This window comes from Danio rerio, chromosome 18, assembly GCF_049306965.1.
Source record: "Danio rerio strain Tuebingen ecotype United States chromosome 18, GRCz12tu, whole genome shotgun sequence".
Taxonomy (NCBI): Eukaryota; Metazoa; Chordata; class Actinopteri; order Cypriniformes; family Danionidae; genus Danio; species Danio rerio.
The window spans coordinates 49,807,175-49,828,700 of record NC_133193.1 but is presented as its reverse complement, the minus strand read 5'-3'; the positions used below and the strand labels follow the sequence as shown (position 1 = coordinate 49,828,700).

General features: G+C 39.2%; 1 protein-coding gene across 2 annotated transcripts; it reads left to right on the top strand.

The window, feature by feature from the left end:
* The first annotated feature begins 2,037 nt into the window (after nt 1–2,037).
* On the top strand, nt 2,038–21,304 carry dact3b (dishevelled-binding antagonist of beta-catenin 3b). 2 transcript variants are annotated; one of them, XM_001340960.6, is made up of 4 exons: nt 2,038–2,460; nt 15,503–15,638; nt 15,803–15,895; nt 17,300–21,304. In XM_001340960.6, the coding sequence occupies exons 1-4, from the start codon at nt 2,251–2,253 to the stop codon at nt 18,619–18,621; spliced, it is 1,761 nt and encodes a 586-aa protein (XP_001340996.1). In that variant the 5' UTR covers nt 2,038–2,250; the 3' UTR covers nt 18,622–21,304. The 2 variants fall into 2 exon arrangements, with proteins under 2 accessions (XP_001340996.1, XP_021323580.1); XM_021467905.3 differs by having other exon boundaries at nt 2,038–2,464.
* Nucleotides 21,305–21,526: the final 222 nt, after the last annotated feature.

The following is a 21,526-nucleotide window of genomic DNA, read 5'->3' as shown; positions in this document are numbered from 1 at the left end:
TTTGGAACAAGTAAACGGAGACTAAACGATGACAGAACTTTCATTTTTTTTTGGCAAATTATCACTTAATAATAATAATAATTAATCTGACACTATATCGGACCACATTTGCAGCAGGTTTGATCCCATCTGCCTTCAAAACCACCTTAAAATGATAGACCACTAACAAATGTACTTACCACTACACACTATTTACTCACCCTCAAGCGGTTTCAAACCTTTATGAAGATATTTTGAAGAAATCTAAAACTCATTGATATGTAGTAGGGAAAAAAAACAAATACTATAGAAGTCAATGGTTACCGGTTTCCAACTTGCTTCAAAATATCTTCAACAGAATAAAGAAACTCAAACCATTTTGGAACAAGTAAACAGAGACTTAATGATGACAGAGTTTTATTTCTGGGTGAACTTTAGTTTTAATACCTAATCGGCCACTTTATAAGGCACACCTTGCTAGTAGTTGGTCAGATCCCTTTTACTATCAAAACTGCCTTGGATGATAGTTCGCCTGAAAATGTAAATTTACTCACTATTAAACACTCTTTACTCACCCTAAAGTGGTTCTAAATATTTCTGAAGACATTTCGAACAAAGCTAAAAACCATTGACATGCATAGGAAAAACTAATACGATGGAAGTCAATGGTTACCGGTTACCAGTTTGCTTCAAGATATCTTCGTAAGTGTTCAACAGAAGAAAGAAGCTCAAACAAGTCTAAAACAAGTAAACGGAGACTAAATGATGACAGAACTTTCATTTTTTGGGCAAATTATCACTTTAATAATTAATCTGACACTATATCGGGCCACATTTGCAGCAGGTTTGATCCCTTCTGCCTTCAAAACCACCTTAAAATTATAGACCACTTTTTGGAACAAGTAAACGGAGACTTAATGATGACAGAATTTTATTTTTGGATGAACTATGGTTTTAATACCTAATCGGCCACTTTATTAGGCACACCTTGCTAGTAGTAGATCAGACCCCCTCTACTATCATCAAAACTGCAAGTTTGAATGTAGGAATATAAACCTAACTTTACCTCAATAAATCATTTTTCTATTTTCTAATAACCAACTTTACCTCAGTGCTGATTGCTGACTAGCTTAGCCTACTTAAAATGTGCAATTTTTGGCAGTTTCGTATGACACATATGGCAGAAACTGGCTCCAGCTCGACGCATTTGTTTTCTCGAACGTTGTATTGATCTGCTGTATGCTAATATAATATTACAATACACATTTGAGAGTTTCCCCGAGGCTTATCATTTAACACATCGTTAAAAACTAGCTATTTTGCATACAAGAACTTTAAGCTCTCATGTAGGCTATGTTATGCACTGTCATGTCTAGCCACTAGATAGAGACAAAGCCCACGTCCTTTTATTACGTAATCTTCATGCATAGGCTAGATGTAGAAAACATTGTTTACACCTGAGTCTTATATTTTATATTAAGTTTACCTTTAAAACAACGAGTAATTAAGCAATTCGGTTACAAATATATAGTTCATTACTACACAAATAGCCTATGGTGTATAGCCTGGGTACTGAGGAAATCCTTTATAACTTGAATACGTATAAAATTAGCAGTCGAAATCAATACATGAAATAAACTAGGTGGGAATAACCTAGATGACGACTTCAATCCTGCTCCAGTTTCCTTGTTTAAAAAGAGAGATAGACAACATTCTGTCATATCCAACATACCCGAAATATCTTCCTAGCAGTCATTAATCATCATTATAACGTCTGTCGTTTGACCTGTCAGTTTTTCGCACCAGACAAATTAATATTCTCCGCGTCCACGCGTGCATTCATTCATCCGACCATGGATGGTCGAGCGCACGAAGAAGACCCGCCATGGTCTGCATGCAAATTAATCTTCTGTGGGACTGACCAATGAGCGTGTGGGAAATCCCTAATAGGGCGGGGATAGAGCGGAATCAACGAATCACGGCGTGCAGGGAGGAGTATTCTAATGAGCAGGGAACACCTCGATGTGCAGCAATGTGAGGGGCGTGAGGGAAAGATTCAAAACTGAGATGCCCAAAACACTAGCAATAGAAGCGCGTGCGTGAAGGGGACAACTAACAAGCCTAAATGAGCATCATCTCTTTGCAACGTGCACACTTTGAAGCAGAACCAGTCTGACGCAGCAGGTCATATCGGGAGATTGATTGCTTTTGTTCTGTAGGGAAGATTTAAAGCGCGCTCCTGGAGGACCTCGGCTCGGGATTCCTCTGAAGATGGAAGAGGAGCGCGGGCGGAATAAAGAGCGTCTGGAGGCTGGTTTGACCTGGCTTTGTGAACTGGAGATATTGAAGCAACGGCAGGAGAGTCTGGTCCTCGGTGCCCTGTCTCTCGGGGACTCGGTGCCGGGATACCCGGCTTGGGGTGATGTGGGTCCCGCCCGCAGCAGCAGAGAGCAGGAGCAGCTCACTTTAAGACGACAGCTGGTAGGTGCGACATGTTCTCTGACGACGAACACCATTTTAAAATCCTCTCAAGGTCTGAAAAGTGTTGGGAAAGTTATGTGCACCAACACGCAAGGGGTTTGGTCAAAACATCCACTTTTTTGGTGTTACGTAAGTGGCACGTGAAACCTGCAGTGTGTCAGAAAGGGTTTATAACACCAACGGGATTTAATAGAGCAGAGAAGCATCTGTGTGATATAATTAAAGGCAATTTTCTTTTAATGGCGAGTGTGTGTTATTGACAGCTGTGATTGATGTGCACTTGGAAAAGGAGGCGGGGTTTGTAGACCTTTAACTACCCATTGTTCACTCTGCATGGATTTAAAGATTTGCTGAAAAGGGAAGCCTCACTTCGGCTATATATATATATATATATATATATATATATATATATATATATATATATATATATATATATATATATATATATTATTTAACTTTTTTGAATTAGTATTATTATAGCTAGTTATTACATTGTTTAATTTTTATTACAATTACAGTGCTCAGCATATATAAGTACACCCCTCACAAATCTTTTAAATTCATATTTTTAATAAGAGGCTTTACTATATTACATTTGTGCATATTCATTAGATATGCAGTACCGAAGCCAAATCTGGAGCTTATCTAACACAATAACTTACAATAACGGTCCAAAAACTAGTACATCTAAATGTATTTGCTATAGAAAAATATTAAATACAAATCTAAAAAAAGAGGAAAAATCAAGAGAAGCAAAAAATCTAAAATGGAAAATGTTGAAGTTTTGTAGGTTGTAATTTGCTTTTTTAAAATTTTTCTTGAATTTAATTGTATTCTCTTTCAATTTCACGATATGTTCTGTGACTAAAAAAATATTAGTATATTAAAATTTCTTTAATAAGTATTAGGTATAATCTAATAATAATTAAATATGTAGTTATATACAGTTGAAGTCAGAATTATTAGCCCCCCCCTTTGATTGTTTTTTCTTTTTAAAATATTTCCCAAATGATGTTTAACAGAGCAAAGACATTTTTACATTATGTCTGATAATGTTTTTTCTTCTGGTGAAAGTCTTATTTGTTTTATTTCGGCAAGAATAAAAGCTATATAATTAAACCTTTAAAAAAACATTTTAAGGTCAAAATTATTAGCCCCTTTAAGCTATATATTTTTTTAATTGTCTACAGAACAAACCATCGTTATACAATAACTTGTCTAATAATTTTGACTTTTGACAGATGAAGTCAGATTTATTAGCCCCCCTGTATATAGTTTTCCCCAATTTCTGTTTAACATTGAGAAGATTTTTTAACACATTTCTAAACACAGAGCCATAGCCAGCCTATTGGAGGGAGCTTTGGCAGTTATTCTCCTCAATTTCAATAGAAAATTATACAATTTATAAAATATATAAATATATAAAATTTTTGTGACATTTTATTTTACACACTAATTTTTGCTGCATTCGCTTTATTGCATTTAGCAATTTTGTCAAAGTACTCACCATGCTGTTTTACCACAGTGTTTATTTAAAAAATGTGCATTTAAACTGTAAGTTATTACGATTTTATAAATAATTTTATGAGATTAGAATCTTAAACATTTTGAATAAAGAAGTATGAAAAAAATAATATCATTAATCATTAAAAAAATAATTATGAATCCAATAAAACTTATTAACCCCCCCAACCCCCCCCCCCCCCAACCCAAAAAAAAAAACATTAAAAATTGTAGCCTGTAGGTAAATAAAAACTGGCCAGCTCATTTCCTAAGTCAGAATTTATAACATTGAATAAGTAAAAAATAAATTTGTCTTTATCACTTATTTTTACAATTTATGATGACATACTGTCAAAAAATGGGACAAATGTGCTCATATAGTGGCCAAATTCTGGCCAGTGGGAGGGTGGGTCTTTTGAACCACCCGAACACCCCCACGCCCCTGACTGCGGGCCTGAAACATAATAGTTACTCATCTCTAATAACAGATTTTTTTTATCTCTTCCATGATGACAGCAAATAATATTTGACTAGATATTTTTCAATACACTTTTATACAGCTTAAAGTGACATTTAAAGGCTTAACTAGGTTGATTAGGCAAGTTAGGGTAAATAAACAAGTAATTATATGTTCTGTAGACAATTAAAAAAAATGCTTAAGGAAGCTAATAATATTGAGACCTTAAAGTGGTTTAAACATTAAAAACTGCTTTTATTCTCCAAATAAAACATAAAAAGACTTTCTCCGGAAGAAAACAAGTTGTAGGAAATACTGTAAAAATTTCTTTGCTCTGTTAAACATCATTTGGGAAATATTTAAAAAAGAAAAAAAAAATCACAGGAGGGCGAATAATTCTGACTTCAACAGTATATAACCTATAATTCTTTCTTTTTGTTTTCAAGTAGGCTGAGGAGGCACAGTGTTTATCAAATTGCTGTTTCTAAACTAGCAGAGCGTGTAGTCCCTGCTGACCTTTCATTACCTGTCCATCAGTTCGTCCGCCTTCAGGGTTAGGACCTCACTCTAACTTAGTTTTCAATAAAGGGCCCGTGAAAAGGCGGTGAGAGAAATCAAATAAGCAGTCTCTCTTTCCCTGGAGTTTCTACCCCCATAGATGGGATCAGACAAAAGGCGCATGGAGCGGAATATTAATAAGCCCGACTCTCGCGGGACGGGTGCGTGCGGGTAAGCTGGAGGCGTGTCACCCAAATGAGCTGTCAGCGGCTCACAAGCTCCGCCCCGCCCTGAGACCACCGGAAAACATCCCTCAACCTGCCACACTGAGGAGAGTTTCACTCATCAAAGCCTCTATCTATCTATCTATCTATCTATCTATCTATCTATCTATCTATCTATCTATCTATCTATCTATCTATCTATCTATCTATCTATCTATCTATCTATCTATCTATCTATCTATCCATCAATGCATCCATCCATCCATCCATCCATCCATCCATCTATCTATCTATAGGTAAATCCATCCATCCATCCATCCATCCATCCATCCATCCATCTATTCTATTCTATTCTATTCTATCTATCTATCTATCTATCTATCTATCTATCTATCTATCTATCTATCTATCTATCTATCTATCTATCTATCTATCTATCTATCTATCTATCTATCTATCTATATCTATCTATCTATCTATCTATCTATCTATCCATCTATCCATCCATCCATCCATCCATCCATCCATCCATCCATCCATCTATCTGTCTATAGGTAAATCCATCCATCTATCCATCTATCTATCCTCCAGTTTATCCATCCATCCATCCATCCAAATCCTGTCAGTCCATCCATCCATCCATCTTTGTCTTCCTGAGTGATTCCAACTGCATCTGTTAATTACCCAATTATAGAAAGTCAATCAGTTTTGTTTTCCTTAGGCAACTGCAGAGTTTGGTGCGCACTGCTCACACAGCCTTGGGTAACATGTAATTACACATGCATCCCTGTTAATTATATAATTAACAACGTAACCGGGAGAAATCTTTACAGTTTTCATGCAAGTTGTTTCATGTTAGTCCCTGTGCATCAAACCAGTGTTACCCACAAGACTCATTTGTAGTTCAGCTTTGTAGTTGGGAACCACGCTTTATTTTAACTAGTTTGTGCGTACAACATACAACATCTGTTCAAACGCACCGCATCAGCCCTCAAGGCCAACGCTTGCCTGCTGCATTTGTGTGGATGTGTGTGCGTCTGTAATTAGGAGCAGTTTAGTGATGTATGTTGTGCTGTAGGACTGTCAGAGAGGCAGTGTGTTTGTGATTCTGGTATTCATGATGTTGTGGGGACCAAATGTCCAAATTCTCTTGTGGGGATTTTTTTGTCTCCATGAGGAAATCAGTGCATAAACAACCCAGAATTAAGTAATCTGACAATGTAAAACTGCGGATGTTTTCTGTCTGTACAGTAAAAACACAAAGCGATATACAAAATAAACTTATTATTCATTCATTTTCTTTTCTTAGTCCTTTATTTATTCAGGTGTCACCACAGTGGAATGAACCGCCAACTCATTCATTCATTTTCTTTTCGACTTAGTCCCTTATTAATCTGGGGGTCACCACAGCGGAATGAACTGCCAACTTATTAAGCATATGTTTTAAGCAGCGGATGCCCTTCCAGCTGCAACCCAACATTGGGAAACATCCATACACTCTTGCATTCGCGCACATACGGATAATTTCGCTTATTCAGTTCACCTATAGTGCATGTCTTTGAACTGTGGGAGAAACCGGAGCACCCAGAGGAAACCCACACCAACACGGGGAGAACATGCAAACTCCACACAGAAATGACAACTGACCCAGCTGGGGCTCGAACCAGCGATCTTCTTGCTGTGAGGCAATCGTGCTACCCACTGCGCCACTGTGACACTCCATTATTAATACTATTATTAATAATACTAATAATATTAATAATAATAATAAACATCAATGCATCTATAGAGAGTCCCCTCCAAAAAAATGACCGAAATTGTGTGATAAACCAAAAATGTGTCTTTGTGTGTGTACACTTGGTATGCATCACTGTGTGGGGACATTTGGTTCCCACAAGTATAGCAATACTAGTCAATTTGACCTTCTGGCGACATCATTTTAGTTCCCATAAAGAAAATGGTTCATAAATCATTCCAGAATTAATTGTTTTGAAAAGGTAAAACAGCAGAATGTTTTCTGCAAGGGTTTGGCTTAGAGGTAAGGTTGGAAAGTCCCCTTAAAACACGAAAAACCAACATTTGTTCATGTGTATCAAGTTCAGAGATGTTTAAAGTAGAGGTGACCCCCCCCACCCCCACCCTTTTATCCACGACAAATGATGGCAAGGTTGGGATGAATGCCTCCAACAGAGATTGTCATTTCTGATGTTAACCTAATTTTAACCTTTTTGTTGTTTGTTTAATTGTTAAGCTACAAAAAAAGCAAATTGAAATGTAATAAGTCAATTAAATATTGTGCATGAATCAGATTTTTAAAAATGTAAATACTGTCACTCAAGGGATTATCAGTGAGCAAATTAAGGCAAAAGAAGGTGCATCCTGGTTCGTGTATTCAGCCTTGAACACAAATGGACGTTCAGTATTAAAAAAAGACGTTCAGTATAAAATGTAAAAAAAAAAAAAAACTACATAATTATTAATACAATTAAATAATTTTTTTATTTAGTTTTAAATATTAATTATGTAATTACCATGGCAACTTTAATTTAATATTTTGGTATATTTACCTTCGGCTCTCCACCCTCAATCAACATTAGTTTTTGACCCCTCATAAAAAAAAGATTAGGCTTCCCTGATCAAGTTGTTAGAGCAGCTAGATGTAGTATTGGTAACCTAGCAACCAACAGTAAAATCAGAATCAGTTTTATTGCCAAGTGTGTTTCTCACACAAAAGGAGTTTGTTTTGGCTGAAGAAGCTTCCAGTATACATAAAGTGACAACACAAAATATGAAAAAAACATGATAGACATTAAAGAGATGCAGTTAGTCAAAAAGATCTGGATGTTGAGTTGTGTACAGATTAGTTATAAATATACAGGTTATTCGGTGCTGTGTACAAATGCGTATGGAGAAAGTATTGCGTTGTATATTGATATAAGGTGCTGTGTACAAATGCGTATGGAGAAAGTATTGCGTTGTATATTGATATAAGGTGCTGTGTACAAGTGCGTATGGGAAAGTATTGCACATATTTATCGCACAGTAGGGGAATATTTAACTGTTCATGAGGTAGATGGCCTTAGGAAAGAAATTTTTCCGGTGTCTGGCTGTTTTTGTGTTTGGTGCTCTGAAGTGCCGACCAGACGGTAACGCCCTATTCACACGGGGCGTCAGCGTCAACACTTTCCATTCACTTTGAATGGGTGACGTCAGACGTTGCCGAACTGCATTGTGGATCCGTCAGCGCCGCTTCAGAGACATTGCTCGCTGCAGAAGTTGGGACTAGCTCAACTTTTCAAGCGCCGACGGAAGCGTCAGCCAATCAGATCGCTGTATGCAAATACACCAGCTAGACAGTGGCCTATTGCTGACTGAATTGCTTTAACTGACGCTTCTATGACGATCGTTTTAGCCCTAACTTCAGACACGCCTTCAGTCAAGCGTTGACGCTGAAGCCCCGTGTGAATAGGGCGTAACAGTTTGGACAGGGAGTGTGCTGGGTGCGAGGCATCCAGAGTGATTTTACGAGCCCTTTTACTAACTCTGGAAATAGGCATAGCGAAACATAATGGAGGAAGCTGATTAGTCACGTTTGCCATGTCAGAGTGAATTCAGTAAATGAGTTTCCATCTTTTAGGATTTACATGAACCCTTTTTAAGACCAAAACTGCCCCAAGTAGGCGTAAAATAAACGATTTTGCAAATTGGAGTATTTTTATTAGAAATTTTCCATTTCCACCACTCGTTTCTCATCTCAGCTCAAAATGCACATTTAAACAGGGTGATAAAAACCCAGCTTCTGTTGTGTGTGTGTGTGTGTGTGTGTGTGCTGATATAGCTGGGGGCAGGGTTTTGTTTGTGTGTAGTGGGGTGATGGTTGTGTCCCATTTTTGGCACATTAAAGGCAAGGCGCTCCCGACAGCCAGATAATGAGAATACACATGCAGCCTGATCTCCCTCCGGTCCCGTCTGCTTCTCTGATAATCAAATAGACTTCAGCCTGCCTTTGAGGGTGAGACACCGAAGCAGGTGATCCGTCATGCTGTCTCATGACAGTTAATCATGGAGCAAATCAAAGATCTCCAAGGAAACACAAAGCGAGCTTGAGTCCGACTTCAGAAAGAATAGCTGATATTAGTCCTGAAATCCTCAAAACGGCACGCTTTTGGTGCTCTTTGTTCACATCTGGCAGACTTAAAACTGTATCTAACTGATTTCTGAGACTCTCTCTGTCCTGGACGGCTGCTATTTATTTCTGCTCTTTTCCGTTTCTTCTTGTGCACTTGAGCTTTAACCTCAGATGCTAAATCATGTTGCCATGGTTTCATGTGAGCGATTAAATTCGGAGAAAAATGCTAACGTTCTTCCAAGTCTTATAATAGATGGATGAAATCCGTGTCAGGTAATGCCACGAATCCACTGAGTTCCAGAAGATAATTGTTTTACAAGAACGTAGATGAGAAAAGGATTTGACTCAAATCTCAGTACATTTTCAATGATGCTCCCAATAAATGTTCAGTTCTATTAATCATAAGTACAACCCAGGCTCATCACGGATACGTACCCAGGTCTACATTTCTGGGGACAGTGAAATGCATAACCGAAGGCACGTCTGCTCACAGTTTTTATTATATATATGTTTTTTAATGATCTCAAATATCTCTCGCGCATCCTTCTCTGATGTAAATCCTCCAGAGGGCGCAATATACAGAGGTGCATTTCACAAACAACGACAACTTATGGCTGAACTATCATAGTATGATGCATCGTTTGGGAAATGAATGATGTGGTGACGAGTGGTTCCCACAACACGTAGTTTCTCTGTCGCAGATCCATCGCTTGAATCACATTAGTTCTAACGTTAAATGCCCATAATGACGCTCTAAACGGTGCGGAGTAAAAACTTATTTAGAGAAAATGGCCTTCATTTTTTTGTATAAAATTTATATTGTTTTCCACGCACACGCATTAAAAAAAATCCAATATTAGTTTTGCTAAAAACATGCTCTCGATTTTCATATTTAATTATTTATTATTTCATCATAGATCGCTGGTTACCCACACAACAAACGGACTACACTTCCGCCTTCTCCTGGACTACGTATTCATACATGCTCTCCGGTCATACTCACACATGCCACTCATTCACCCATCCAGTTTGCTGAGTCTTGTTAATCTGTTGATGACATTACAACGCATTCTCCTAGTCTTGTTTTCCCTTGTCTAGATCTTAGCCTTGTTTATCCTTGTTCTCATGTTTAGCCGCCTGCCTTACGACCTATTGCCTGTATATTAATTACGATTCTGGATTTGCCTGCATATACCTGTTTACACCTGATTTGACCATTGCTTGCCTGACGCTGAATAAACCTGCATATTGGATCTTACCTCCAGTTGTTTGTGTCATCCCCCGACGTTACAATGTAGATGGCACATATAGGGCCTGTATTATTATTAAAGTAGGATATTGTTTATTTATTTATTGAAGTCTACTTTTACAACTGTGACTGTTCAAATCACTGCAGAAAGGTTCTAACCACTAGGTCCATATCATATACAGTAGGTTGCAGACACATTTTTTATTAAATAGCCTACTATTGACCTTATTCTTTGCGTACGAGCGGCTATTTGAATGTTTTTGGCTCGAGATTTCCGGTCTCATTCACTTCCAATCATTTTTTAGACGTTAAAAACTGCTCGTTACGCTGCTTGATGTTGTAAACTGATATTTTGTTATTTTATTATTCTACTTGGTCTGTATAGTCATGCAAACATTTGTTTGTAGAGAAAGTAGTTTGACCGTTTTCTGCCGTTTTGTATTCACAGTCATTTCTCCCATAGGCGAAATCTAAAACAGATGCACTTCTGCATTTTAGGTCAATAGATTACTAGACCATTACTATGCTGTATATTTTGTTTTCACAAGCTTTGGAGATGTAACGTAGGCCTAAATTTCGCTCTTAAATAATAGGTCACCTAGCATTTTGCAATGAGCCACGGCTCCGTTCAAAATGGCTAATGTTTTCAAAGTGCACTATGAAGGGAACGCAAATGTCAATATATATATTTTTTAATCATTCTACGTTTGAATGTTGAAACGTTCGAAAGCAATAGCATTGGGGGATAACTGGGAATAGAACACAGCCAGGAACTATGTTTCTAACTACAGCTCTAGAGTTGTAGTTGCAAGTGCAGAAGTTTGCGACACAGTTTGCGAATGTTCAATGAACAATGGATTTGGGAAACACCAAATCAACAAACTATGTTTGTAACGACTGAACTTGCGGCTACCCTAGTTGGCTAAGCATGGTTTTGAGCCGGAAGTAAGCTGAGGATGGAGCTAAATGGTTAGCTGGTAGTGCTAAAAGGAACAGAAGCCATCAACGGCGCCATACCGCCTCGTAGCGTTTGTTTTAAAGACGAAATGCAGCCATACGTACCTCTGGCTAAATTGTTTGCGCTCTCTAGAAATGTAGACAGGGGTACATATCCACAATGAGCCTGTGTTTATAAGTACAAGCAAACAGTATATAAGTATAAGCAATTGCACCATCCTTACTATTTCTTTCAGTTATCTTCCATGGAAAACAGAGGGGTTCTGGCTCTGAGCTTTAGCCATGGGTTCAAGCCTCCTTTAATAATGACTATTGCAATAGTAAGCCTATTTAATGTATAAACTGTTGCTGTTCAGTAAGTTTTACAATTGTATATTGGTTTAATCTGCAAAATATGTATTATCATACTGTATGGCAAACCTTCTTCAACTTGTATAAAGTAGTGATTCTAAATATGACTTAAACTTGTACTGAAAAATCTGTAACTTTAATCTGTCTAGTGTCCTCAGTGTGTTTCTCACATCTGTCTTGGATCTGCACAGCCAAACATTGGTTAAGTCATCATTATACCCTGTATTATGGAAAATAAAAACACTGAACTGCAAATAGAGAAGGTGGTTGAAATAATGACCCAAGTCAAGCCACCTTTGCGTCATAGGGCAGAAAAATATAACAAAACCCCCAAAATACTCTGGTAGCGGTGATTCGGGCCAGGTGTGGAACATACTGTGATTCCTGGACAAACTAAACCATGAACTTAAGTCAAATAAAAACCAGATCCAGACTGCCCTAAACATATGTTCACTTGCAGTATGGTGCCAAACTAAAAATGCGTTTTGATGGTTGAATTATTAGCTGTCAAGAACATAAAACTAGGTTATAAAGCACTAGCCACAGGACTAGAAAAAAAATGCATGCAAAACGGTGTCTGTCCTGTCTTTGGTAAATTATTGATGTTCCAGGTTTGGAGCAGTTGTGTTTGCTTGCATAACTGGCACACAAGCACACATTACACCGATGACGTGCGCACTGTCCATCCAAACCCTCTCACATTCATTGATTTCAAACAGATAATGAGATCATTCCAATGCAGATGTAGCTTTACATCAGTAGTGAGTATGAGAGACCAGTTTGTATGGCTGTAATATCACTGACGTTGTAAAATATTTAAGATTCAACAGTGTTTTATGCTGTGAGTAGCAGTAATCTGGGACATACATGTGCCATTAAGTGCATTAAAAGTCCCATATATGTTGATGTGCTGTTATGACTTCATTCTGGACAGCCGGAGGGTGCATCTGCATCATAAATGGGTCATAAGGGTCCACATCTGGAAACTGATATGACACTATTTGGACGAGATACAAGTATTTGAAATCTGATGGTTCAGGAAAATCTAAATACTGAGAAAATCTCCGGTAAAGTTCTGTAAATTAAGTTCTTAGCAATGCATATTACTAAAAAAAATGTGTTTTATTTATTTACTGAAGGAAATTCTAAAAATGTTTTTAATGAACATGATCTTTGCATATCATAATCACATTATAGTAATTTTTGGCATTTTACAAAATCAATAATTTTGACTCATACAATGTATTTTTTGCCTAAAACTATACCTGTTTAAAATAAATTGCTAAACAAAGTGCATTTAAGCCAGGGTGCCAAACTCAGTCCTTGAGGGCCAGTGTCCTGCAGAGTTAACTCCAACTTGCCTCAATGCACCTGCCAGAACATTTCTAACAAGCCTGCTTATGCTTTGTTCACGCTAGAGTTTGAGCCTGCAAAATTGTGTTGCATGGAGCTGCGAAAAAAGGCAGGATTAAACAAATTATTAGACCAGTGGTTTTCAAACGTTTTTCATCAAGTACCACCTCAGAAAAAAAGTTGTCTTTGCAATACCACCATAATGAGCGGTGTTAAAATACAGTAGCGTATTAGGTCCAGTAAAGCAGCTAAAGCTCTGTACAGTTCAAAAACAAACCATATTCAAGAGTTCACACTTAGATATTGCTTGACAACTGTAAGCAGGTTTGGCATGCTGTCCCGGGAGAGAACCCTGAGCTCGGAGATAGTTGAGCCCAGGGCTCCCGCCAGGTCCATAGAGTATGTAAGGGGAGTACGAGATCAGGTGGTTCTCGAGAGCTCCCCTTTTTAAAAGGAGGAAAGGAGGAGAAAGGGGGTGGATGGGGGGTTTCTTCGGAAAACGAAGGTAAGGGAGTAATATCTAGCTAGGCTATTTATAGTAAGTTGGGATAGATCTGATTGGCTAACTAATGATTGTAGATAGGCGGCCAGCTGCGGTCAATTATATCACGTGCTCCTCTTGAAATTAGTTTAAAAACTTCACTTAGTTCCTAGAACATTTAAATTAAAATGTGCTTTTAAAAATTAAAAATGGTAGGTTACTGTTCTTAAAAAGTAAAAAAAGAAAAAACTCCTGGTTTATCAGCACCTGGAAATGTTGCCTGGACCTTATAAATATAGGCTTTATGTCATCATATTCATATATAAGTCATTTTTGATAATTTATTTAAATATATGTAGTATGTACATATGACCTATTTGATTAATACGCGTTCCACTAGAAGGAAGCCCATGTACCACTAGTTGTACATGTACCACAGTTTGAGAACCACTGGATTAGACATTTAAAAAAGCAAGCGATTGGTCCATATTTTAAATTTCCGTTCAAGAGGTCATGTTTTGGTCTTCCATTGGTCTCACACAGTCACTGGATGCGATTTCACAGGTCAGAGTTCACCAAGCTTGAACTTTGCAACGCAGTGAACTGAGAAACTTGTCGCACAAGCTTGCGTTTCCAGTCTGACGCATTTGCTTGCTTATGCATGAAAGTCTATAGGGAGAAAAGTCCAGTGTGATCGCGGTTGAAGAGCTTGATTAGCTAGCCCAGGTGTGTCTGATTGGGGTTGGATCTAAAGTATGCAGGACACCAGCCCTCCAGGACAGAGTTTGGGCACCTTGATCTAAGTTTTTATCATAGAATAAAGCCAGACAGGCTTATCGGCAGCCTGACGCAAAGCAGAACACTGTTATATGAGACCGAAGGGCTTTATTCTGTGGGGAAAAAATGCCTGGATGTATGTTATCCCACTTACTAGTTGGCTACTTGACACAAAATAAAAAAAAACATGCAAAACTGTGCTGTAATAATGTATTAATTCTTTAATAAAAGGCAAAGCTGACTTAAATGAAAACAGCACAACGGAATATATACACTAACCTTCATATTGTTCAGTCACAAGGTGGTGCTAAAAAGTCAAAAACAACAGCGTGACAGACAAACAAATAAATATGGATTAGAACACTTTCACTAACGATAAGAGGGATTTGAAGCACCAAGATCAAACTTGGCCCTGGAGGGCCAGTTTCCTGCTGAGTTTATCTCCAACTTCCTTCAACACACTTGTCTTGAAGTTTCTAGTATCCCCAAAGAGCTTGATTAATATATATATATATATATATATATATATATATATATATATATATATATATATATATATATATATATATATATATATATATATATATATATATATATAGCTTGATTAATATATATATATATTAATATATTAATATATAAATAGTTTAGGTGTGTTTGATTGGGGTTGGAGCTAACCTTTTCAGGACACAGGCCCTCCGGGACCGACTTTGGACACCTGTGACCTAGATGATCCTGTGTTTTTAGTTTCATCGAATGTTGTCTGGGAATAACATGAATGTCATGACTGACCAATCAGAATCAAGTATTATAGACAGCCATCTAGTAATGTTTGTATCACATTCCTGGAGCTCAAATAGCAATGCATGAACACTCCCAATCCCCAAAAACCTAGGCATGAATTCTCTAGAAATGCATAATGAATCTGATCAAATGCCTTGCAGTTGATGTAAGTGCATGGTTTTGATTGACTAAGAATGTCTACTACGTGCACAGATGTACAGTATAGTGAATATGCTCCAGCTGCCCTCAGTATTCAACATGACAGTTGTGTTGTTTCTTGCAGAACCGACTCCAGGGCGCCCCCAGCCTGCTGATGCTGGCCCTGCAACAGCAGCTCAGTGAGATGAGGGTGGATTCAGGACTCGCATGTGAACAGAATACAGAGGAAGATTTGGAAAGTCCCAGTGGATCGAGTTCAGGTACATCACGACTCTGAAACATTTACTTCAGATAGTGCTCTGCAAAATTGCACGGTTGTTGTGGATATGCAGATGAACCGAATGTTGGCGCATGCTAATTTCTGTTATTTCAAATTAAAGCTAATAACACTGAAAATAAGATTAACATATCTTGATCCCTCTAGGGTTTTATGATCAAAGTGAGAGTCTGTCTCCTCCACTGCGTTCCTGTTCCTCCCCAAACCTCAGCGTCTCCTGTCACCGGCCCAGATCAATGGGTGAGGGTTTTCTTGAAACACATTTTATGCCTGTTTTTAATGCATGGCCACTTGCAGCATTAATATGCTAAGCTTCCAGTGCTATTCACGTTTAGTTATATAGCTGTACTTGAAACCGTCAGATTTGCTGGTTCATATTGTAAACTAGAAACTAATAATAAAATAGTATATGATGGACTGTATTATTGTAATGATAAACATGATGGTGTATAGCACAAGTTGTATTACTGTTTCTATAGAAGCTACACTTTAAAAAAGGCTTGCATTAACCCAAAGTTGGGTCAAATATGGACACACCCAACATTTCAATTACATTTAAATATGGTTTGTCTAAATTTGAATCAACTTTGGGTTTTTACAACCCAGGCTCATTCTGAAAACGTAGCCCCGCGGACGTATCTGCAGACTGCGATTTACTTGGCCTGAGGTACTAATGGCCGCATTTCATTTTTTCGGGCAAATGCTACGGGGCGGTGTGTGACGCCGCTCCTCTTCTTCGTGCTCGTTGGCTCACCTCCGTGTGGAGGGCTTTCCCGCCGCAACCAGTTTTTCCGCTTAGCTTGTAGTGTTACTTTGTCGGAGCGGTGGCCCGGTGGAGGAGGAGTCGGCCACGGCGACGACCGGGTTTGAGTACGGGGAAGAGCGGTTCCAGAAATCAGGTAAGATGAATAACAGAATTCAAAAAATAAAAGCGAACGAGTTCGTGACGGGGCGAGAATGCGGTGAAATCCGAAAACTCGGTCAAAATCGGACGAGGGCTTTTGCTTTTCTTTTCTGGATGGCTTTTGTAAATCGCTTGGGTTTAGGGAAGGAGGAGGATGGTGGCTGGATCGGTCGATTGTTCAGTCGTTCAGCCAGTCAGTCAGTCAGTCGTAAAGTCGGTCACTCGATAGCGGCCTCTGGTATCTTTTATGCAAGAACAGCGCGGGCACAAGCGGAGTGCGCTCCTGAGAAGTGTTCGAGACGCGAAAAAGTACGCACAGCGGCCTCTCGCAGATTCAAAAACTGCACAAAAACGTACCTCTCAGGACGTATTTCACGGTCTTCAGAAACGTCCGCGGGGCTACGTTTCCATAATGAGCCTGGGTTGGGTTTTTACAACCTAACTTTTTATTACAATGAGTCCGTAGTCATATAATCTTACTTATATGTTTTAAACTTTGTTCCTACTCTAGCACAATAGCTGTGTGAAAAAAACTTGTGCTTGATAATAAAATTCATAACTTTTCCTTCAAAATATTAAAATATCTCTAAAAATAATATAAGCGTATGACTGCCTTTGAAAAAGTAGGTCATTTGCAAGGGGATCATCACACTTGAGCATCCTTTGGATCAGAATCTTTGAAAACCCCTGGTGCTTTAGTTTTATTTCTCATCAAGTATTTATTTCTCACACACTGACAGATGCCTACATGCTGGACTGGGAAGGTCATATGGAGCCCAAAGTACACACAACCCTGCCTCGCTCATTTTCTGCCCCATACCCCCAACTGGAAGGCATTGCCGAAAGCATCGAGGAGGAAGAGGAAGAAGATGAAGATAGCTCTCAGTGGGTATCAGATCAGATGGCAGATGGGCATGAAAGCTTTACGCCTGACATGAGCCTCACTTCTGATGTGGAGGCCGATCCTGTAGGGAAGATAGATGATGGTCCAACAGAAGAGGATATCCAGCAGGCTATGCGTGTGGAGACGTACATTCTGGGACTCCTGCAGCGGCGGCAACTCAGTTCTACAGCAGGACTCAACTCTGATCCCAGTGAGTGGCAAGAGTTACAGACATACCCGCCTGGTTACCCTCAACTCAATCAGTCAGAATGGCAGGAATGGGAAGAGAACGAAGGACAATCACAAGATGGATATTATTTCAACCTTCCCAGTTCCCAAATTGGACCAACTTCCCTAAGCAGTGAGGAGCCAGAGTCCTCTTTGGAAGTGGATCAGTATTTAGTTGAGGATGTTTATACCAGCAGCAATGAATCCCCTCGGCATCAACCGGTTTACACTGAACGCCGTGCCACGATGTCAGACACCAGGAAACCTCACATTCACACCTGCTGCAATCACACTTGCGTACCTACGACGTCAACTCCAGTGTCCCGTGAGCAACACCAACCAATTCCATCTCAAAAGTGGGCGCTTCTTCGGTCCCTTGCTAGAAGGGGTCCAGAGGAACAGTGGGCAGCAACCAAGACAACAATTCGCTCTCGTTCAGAGGACAGTTGCGTTTCTCAAGGATGGGGTGCCCAAGTTGAGCACAAATATTACACTGTTGGACGGGATATGGGCAGACATCATAGTGATGAATTTTACCCGCCCAGTCAGCGACTCTGGTGCTCCTCGGCAGATCTCAGTCAAGAAGAGGATGAGGGGATATTTAAGGAAGACATGCAGGAGTTCGATCGAAACCATTTACCAAATGCTCAGCTTTTAGAGCAGAACCAGAGGTTGCAGGAACGGATGGAGGCATCCACTGGTCCGACCAATGGTTCAGACTCCAGCCTGAGTGAAACTTTCTCTCCAGGAACCAGTTCGGTGTCCAGTGATTCAGATGAGAGCGGAGGGCTGGTCTGGCCTCAACAGCTTCCCCCTCGCTTGCCCCCTTCGTCCTCCTCATCATCCCAAAATCCCCCCAATGCCGTGGTCAAGATTAAAGCCTCACATGCGCTCAAAAAGAAGATTATGAGGTTTCGTTCAGGCTCTCTCAAACTCATGACCACTGTTTGAGTCTGTACTTGAAAATCTGCAGTAAATGACATTGATAACTATACTTAATCCAGTGGTTCTCAATTCCGGTCCTCGGGCCCCCCCACCCAGCACATTTTGTATGTCTTTCTTACTTAACACACCTGATTCAGATTTTAAACTAATTAACTGAAAGATCCATGAACTGGTCCTTGTGTGTCAAATACGAGAGACATACAAAATGTGCAGGGCGGGGGGACACGAGGACCGGAATTAAGAACCACTGACCTAATCCATCGAGATGTAGTACGAACTGTTTTCAGCATCAAGCCTCTGAACCATGATACAAAGCAAACCTATGAAGCACTGTGGATTGATTAGGATTATGTGCAATAGGAGTTATTTAACAAAAATGACAACTTCGTTATTTTCTTACTCTTATGCCGCTCTAAACTTGATAGTGAGACAGTCCTCTTCAATGGAACATAAATAGTACACATTGTATTTTATTCATACAATGGTCAGCAACACTGTTTAATTACCATAATTCTTCAAATCACCCGTAAGAAAGAAAGGCATACAGGTGTGGAACAACATTAAGGTGAGTAATAGATAACAGAATATTCAGTGTTTACTATCTCTTTAAAATGGACTATGGCCCTATTATTATTACAGATCCCTCTCTTAAGCTCCATGTTTTTAGACATTGCCTAAAACTCTTCTCATTTTAGAATGAATGAAGCCAATTTTAATGGTTTTCTGTTTTAATTATGGGCAAGACAGTGAAATAGAGTCGGGAGGCATAAGAGAGTGGTAAACAGGAACAGGAAAGTAGCTCAAGCTAAGACTTATACTTGGGACAATAAAAACTTTTGTGCCATTTGTAAGAGCATAGTTTAAAGGGCTCAGCCAAAGTTGGCATTAATAGGAGGAGGTTTGTGGTAAAACTAGGGAACCCAGGCTGCCAGGGACCCCCTGGTGTTTTTGATCAATGGGAAACTCCATACCCACGGGTCGACAGCAACATCCTGCCTTAGGGCTCTACATACACTTTCTTCGACCCTGCTTTTTAAGGAACACTTTTTTTGAAAATAGCTCATTTTAGTACACAATGTAACTACAGAAGAGTCAAGTTTAAAATAGGAAAATTACCTGAACTCTTTTACCTAAACTCCAATGGTCTAATCCAGGGATGTCCAAGCTGGGTTCGAGAGGGCCGCTGTCCTGCATAGTTTAGCTCCAACTGGAATCAATACATAAGCCTGAAAGTTTCCAGTACAGGGGTGTCCAAACTTGGTCCTGGAGGGCCGGTGTTCTGGAGAGTTTAGCTCCAACCCAAATCAAACACATCTGAATCAGCTAATCAAGCTCTTATGTTGCAGTCACACTAGAGTTTTATGCATCCGAAATTCTGTCGTACAGCACTGCAGAAAGGATGATTAGACATTTAAAAAAGCGAGCGATTGGTCCATGTTTTAAATTTCTGTCCAGAGAGATCATATTTTGAACCTCGATTGGTCTCACGCAGTCAAGTGATGCGGTTTTGCAGGTCAGAGTTCACCAAGCTTGAACTTTTCAACGCAGCGAACTTCGCAACTTGCCACACAACCTTGTCTGACCTTCCCAGTCTGACGCATTCACATGCGAATGAATGGAAGTCTATTGGGAGAAAATTGCAGTGTGACCACAGCTTCACTGGATATACTAAAAACTTCCTGGTAAGTGTGTCGAGGCAAGTTGGAGCTAAACTCAGCAGGACACCGGACCACCAGGACCGAGTTTGGACATCCCTGTTCTAGTATATCTAGAAAGAGTTTGATTAGCTGGGTCAGGTATGTTTAAATGGGGTTGAAACTAAAATATGTAGGACACCGGACCTTTAGGATTAAGTTAGTACAGCCCTGGTCTAATCTGATTCACAAATCTAAAGTAAAGCTAAAAGTGCTCCTGCCAGAGCTGGAGATTGGTTAAATTGATTCAAAAATGGTCAAACTCACCTTGTTAATTCTGGGGTAGTTGCAAAATGAGCCTATTTTCAAACAACAAAAAAGTGGAGTGTTTCTTTAAAGCCATTTTAACACTATGCCCACTTTTTAAAACATGTTCCCTTCTTTTTTGCCATCTCTTAACAAGGAAACAGTAATTACTAGGCAGAAGAGTGGTATGCATTCACCTGGAACTGATCCTCATTAGTTTAGCAGTTTGAAGAGGGCAATTTTCATGGCTCATCTCACTCCCACGCAGGACAGGACAGGATGTGCCTGGGGTAAGGGAGGCATCTTTATCAGTACTACGTACCATTTTGCCTGCCATGTCCCAGGTGTTGTCTCTAGTTTGCACAGAATGTTATCCATTCATGAGAATGAATTCAGCGTGATAACACATTTTGTAGCATGTTTGTAGTGTACTGGAAGTTTTTCACTATTTATAGCAACCGATTCGTATTTATACTTTTGATATCACATAACGTCTTTAGCGACGCCACGTTGTGTGATGTCCCCACTGGAATATTGAATTGTCTTGCTGCTACACAGCCAATCTCCTTTACCTGTGCTGTACAGTGGAAGCACACTCCAATGTGGAGTGAGGTAATGTATGCCTTGCCTGAATACTATGATTCACAAACGCTCATTTCATGCCTGCAGTGTATTTTCAAGATTTTGTATGTAGCCTATCAAAATGTTTCTGCACATTGCATGCTGTTAATAAACTCATTTATTCATGAGCTCTTTTTTTCCAACTTATTTGGGTAACTTTTATTGCTGGTTATGAAGTATTTTCATATTAATTTGTTCAAAATAGTCAAAGTGATAACATAAACCCCTGTAAAACAAACTTACCACCTACGAATCATATGAATCACAACAATAAGGTGGAACACTGTAGTCTTAATGGTTTAATAAGAACAATAATCATATGAATAATCACAAATGACAAAATAATAAAA

Bases quoted from the DNA above. Each gene is read 5' to 3' on its own strand.
- dact3b (XM_001340960.6), top strand. From the start codon at position 2,251: ATGGAAGAGGAGCGCGGGCGGAATAAAGAGCGTCTGGAGGCTGGTTTG. The intron at 2,461-15,502 runs GTAGGTGCGACA...TGTTTCTTGCAG, and splicing joins TCACTTTAAGACGACAGCTG to AACCGACTCCAGGGCGCCCC. The intron at 15,896-17,299 runs GTGAGGGTTTTC...ACACACTGACAG, and splicing joins TCACCGGCCCAGATCAATGG to ATGCCTACATGCTGGACTGG.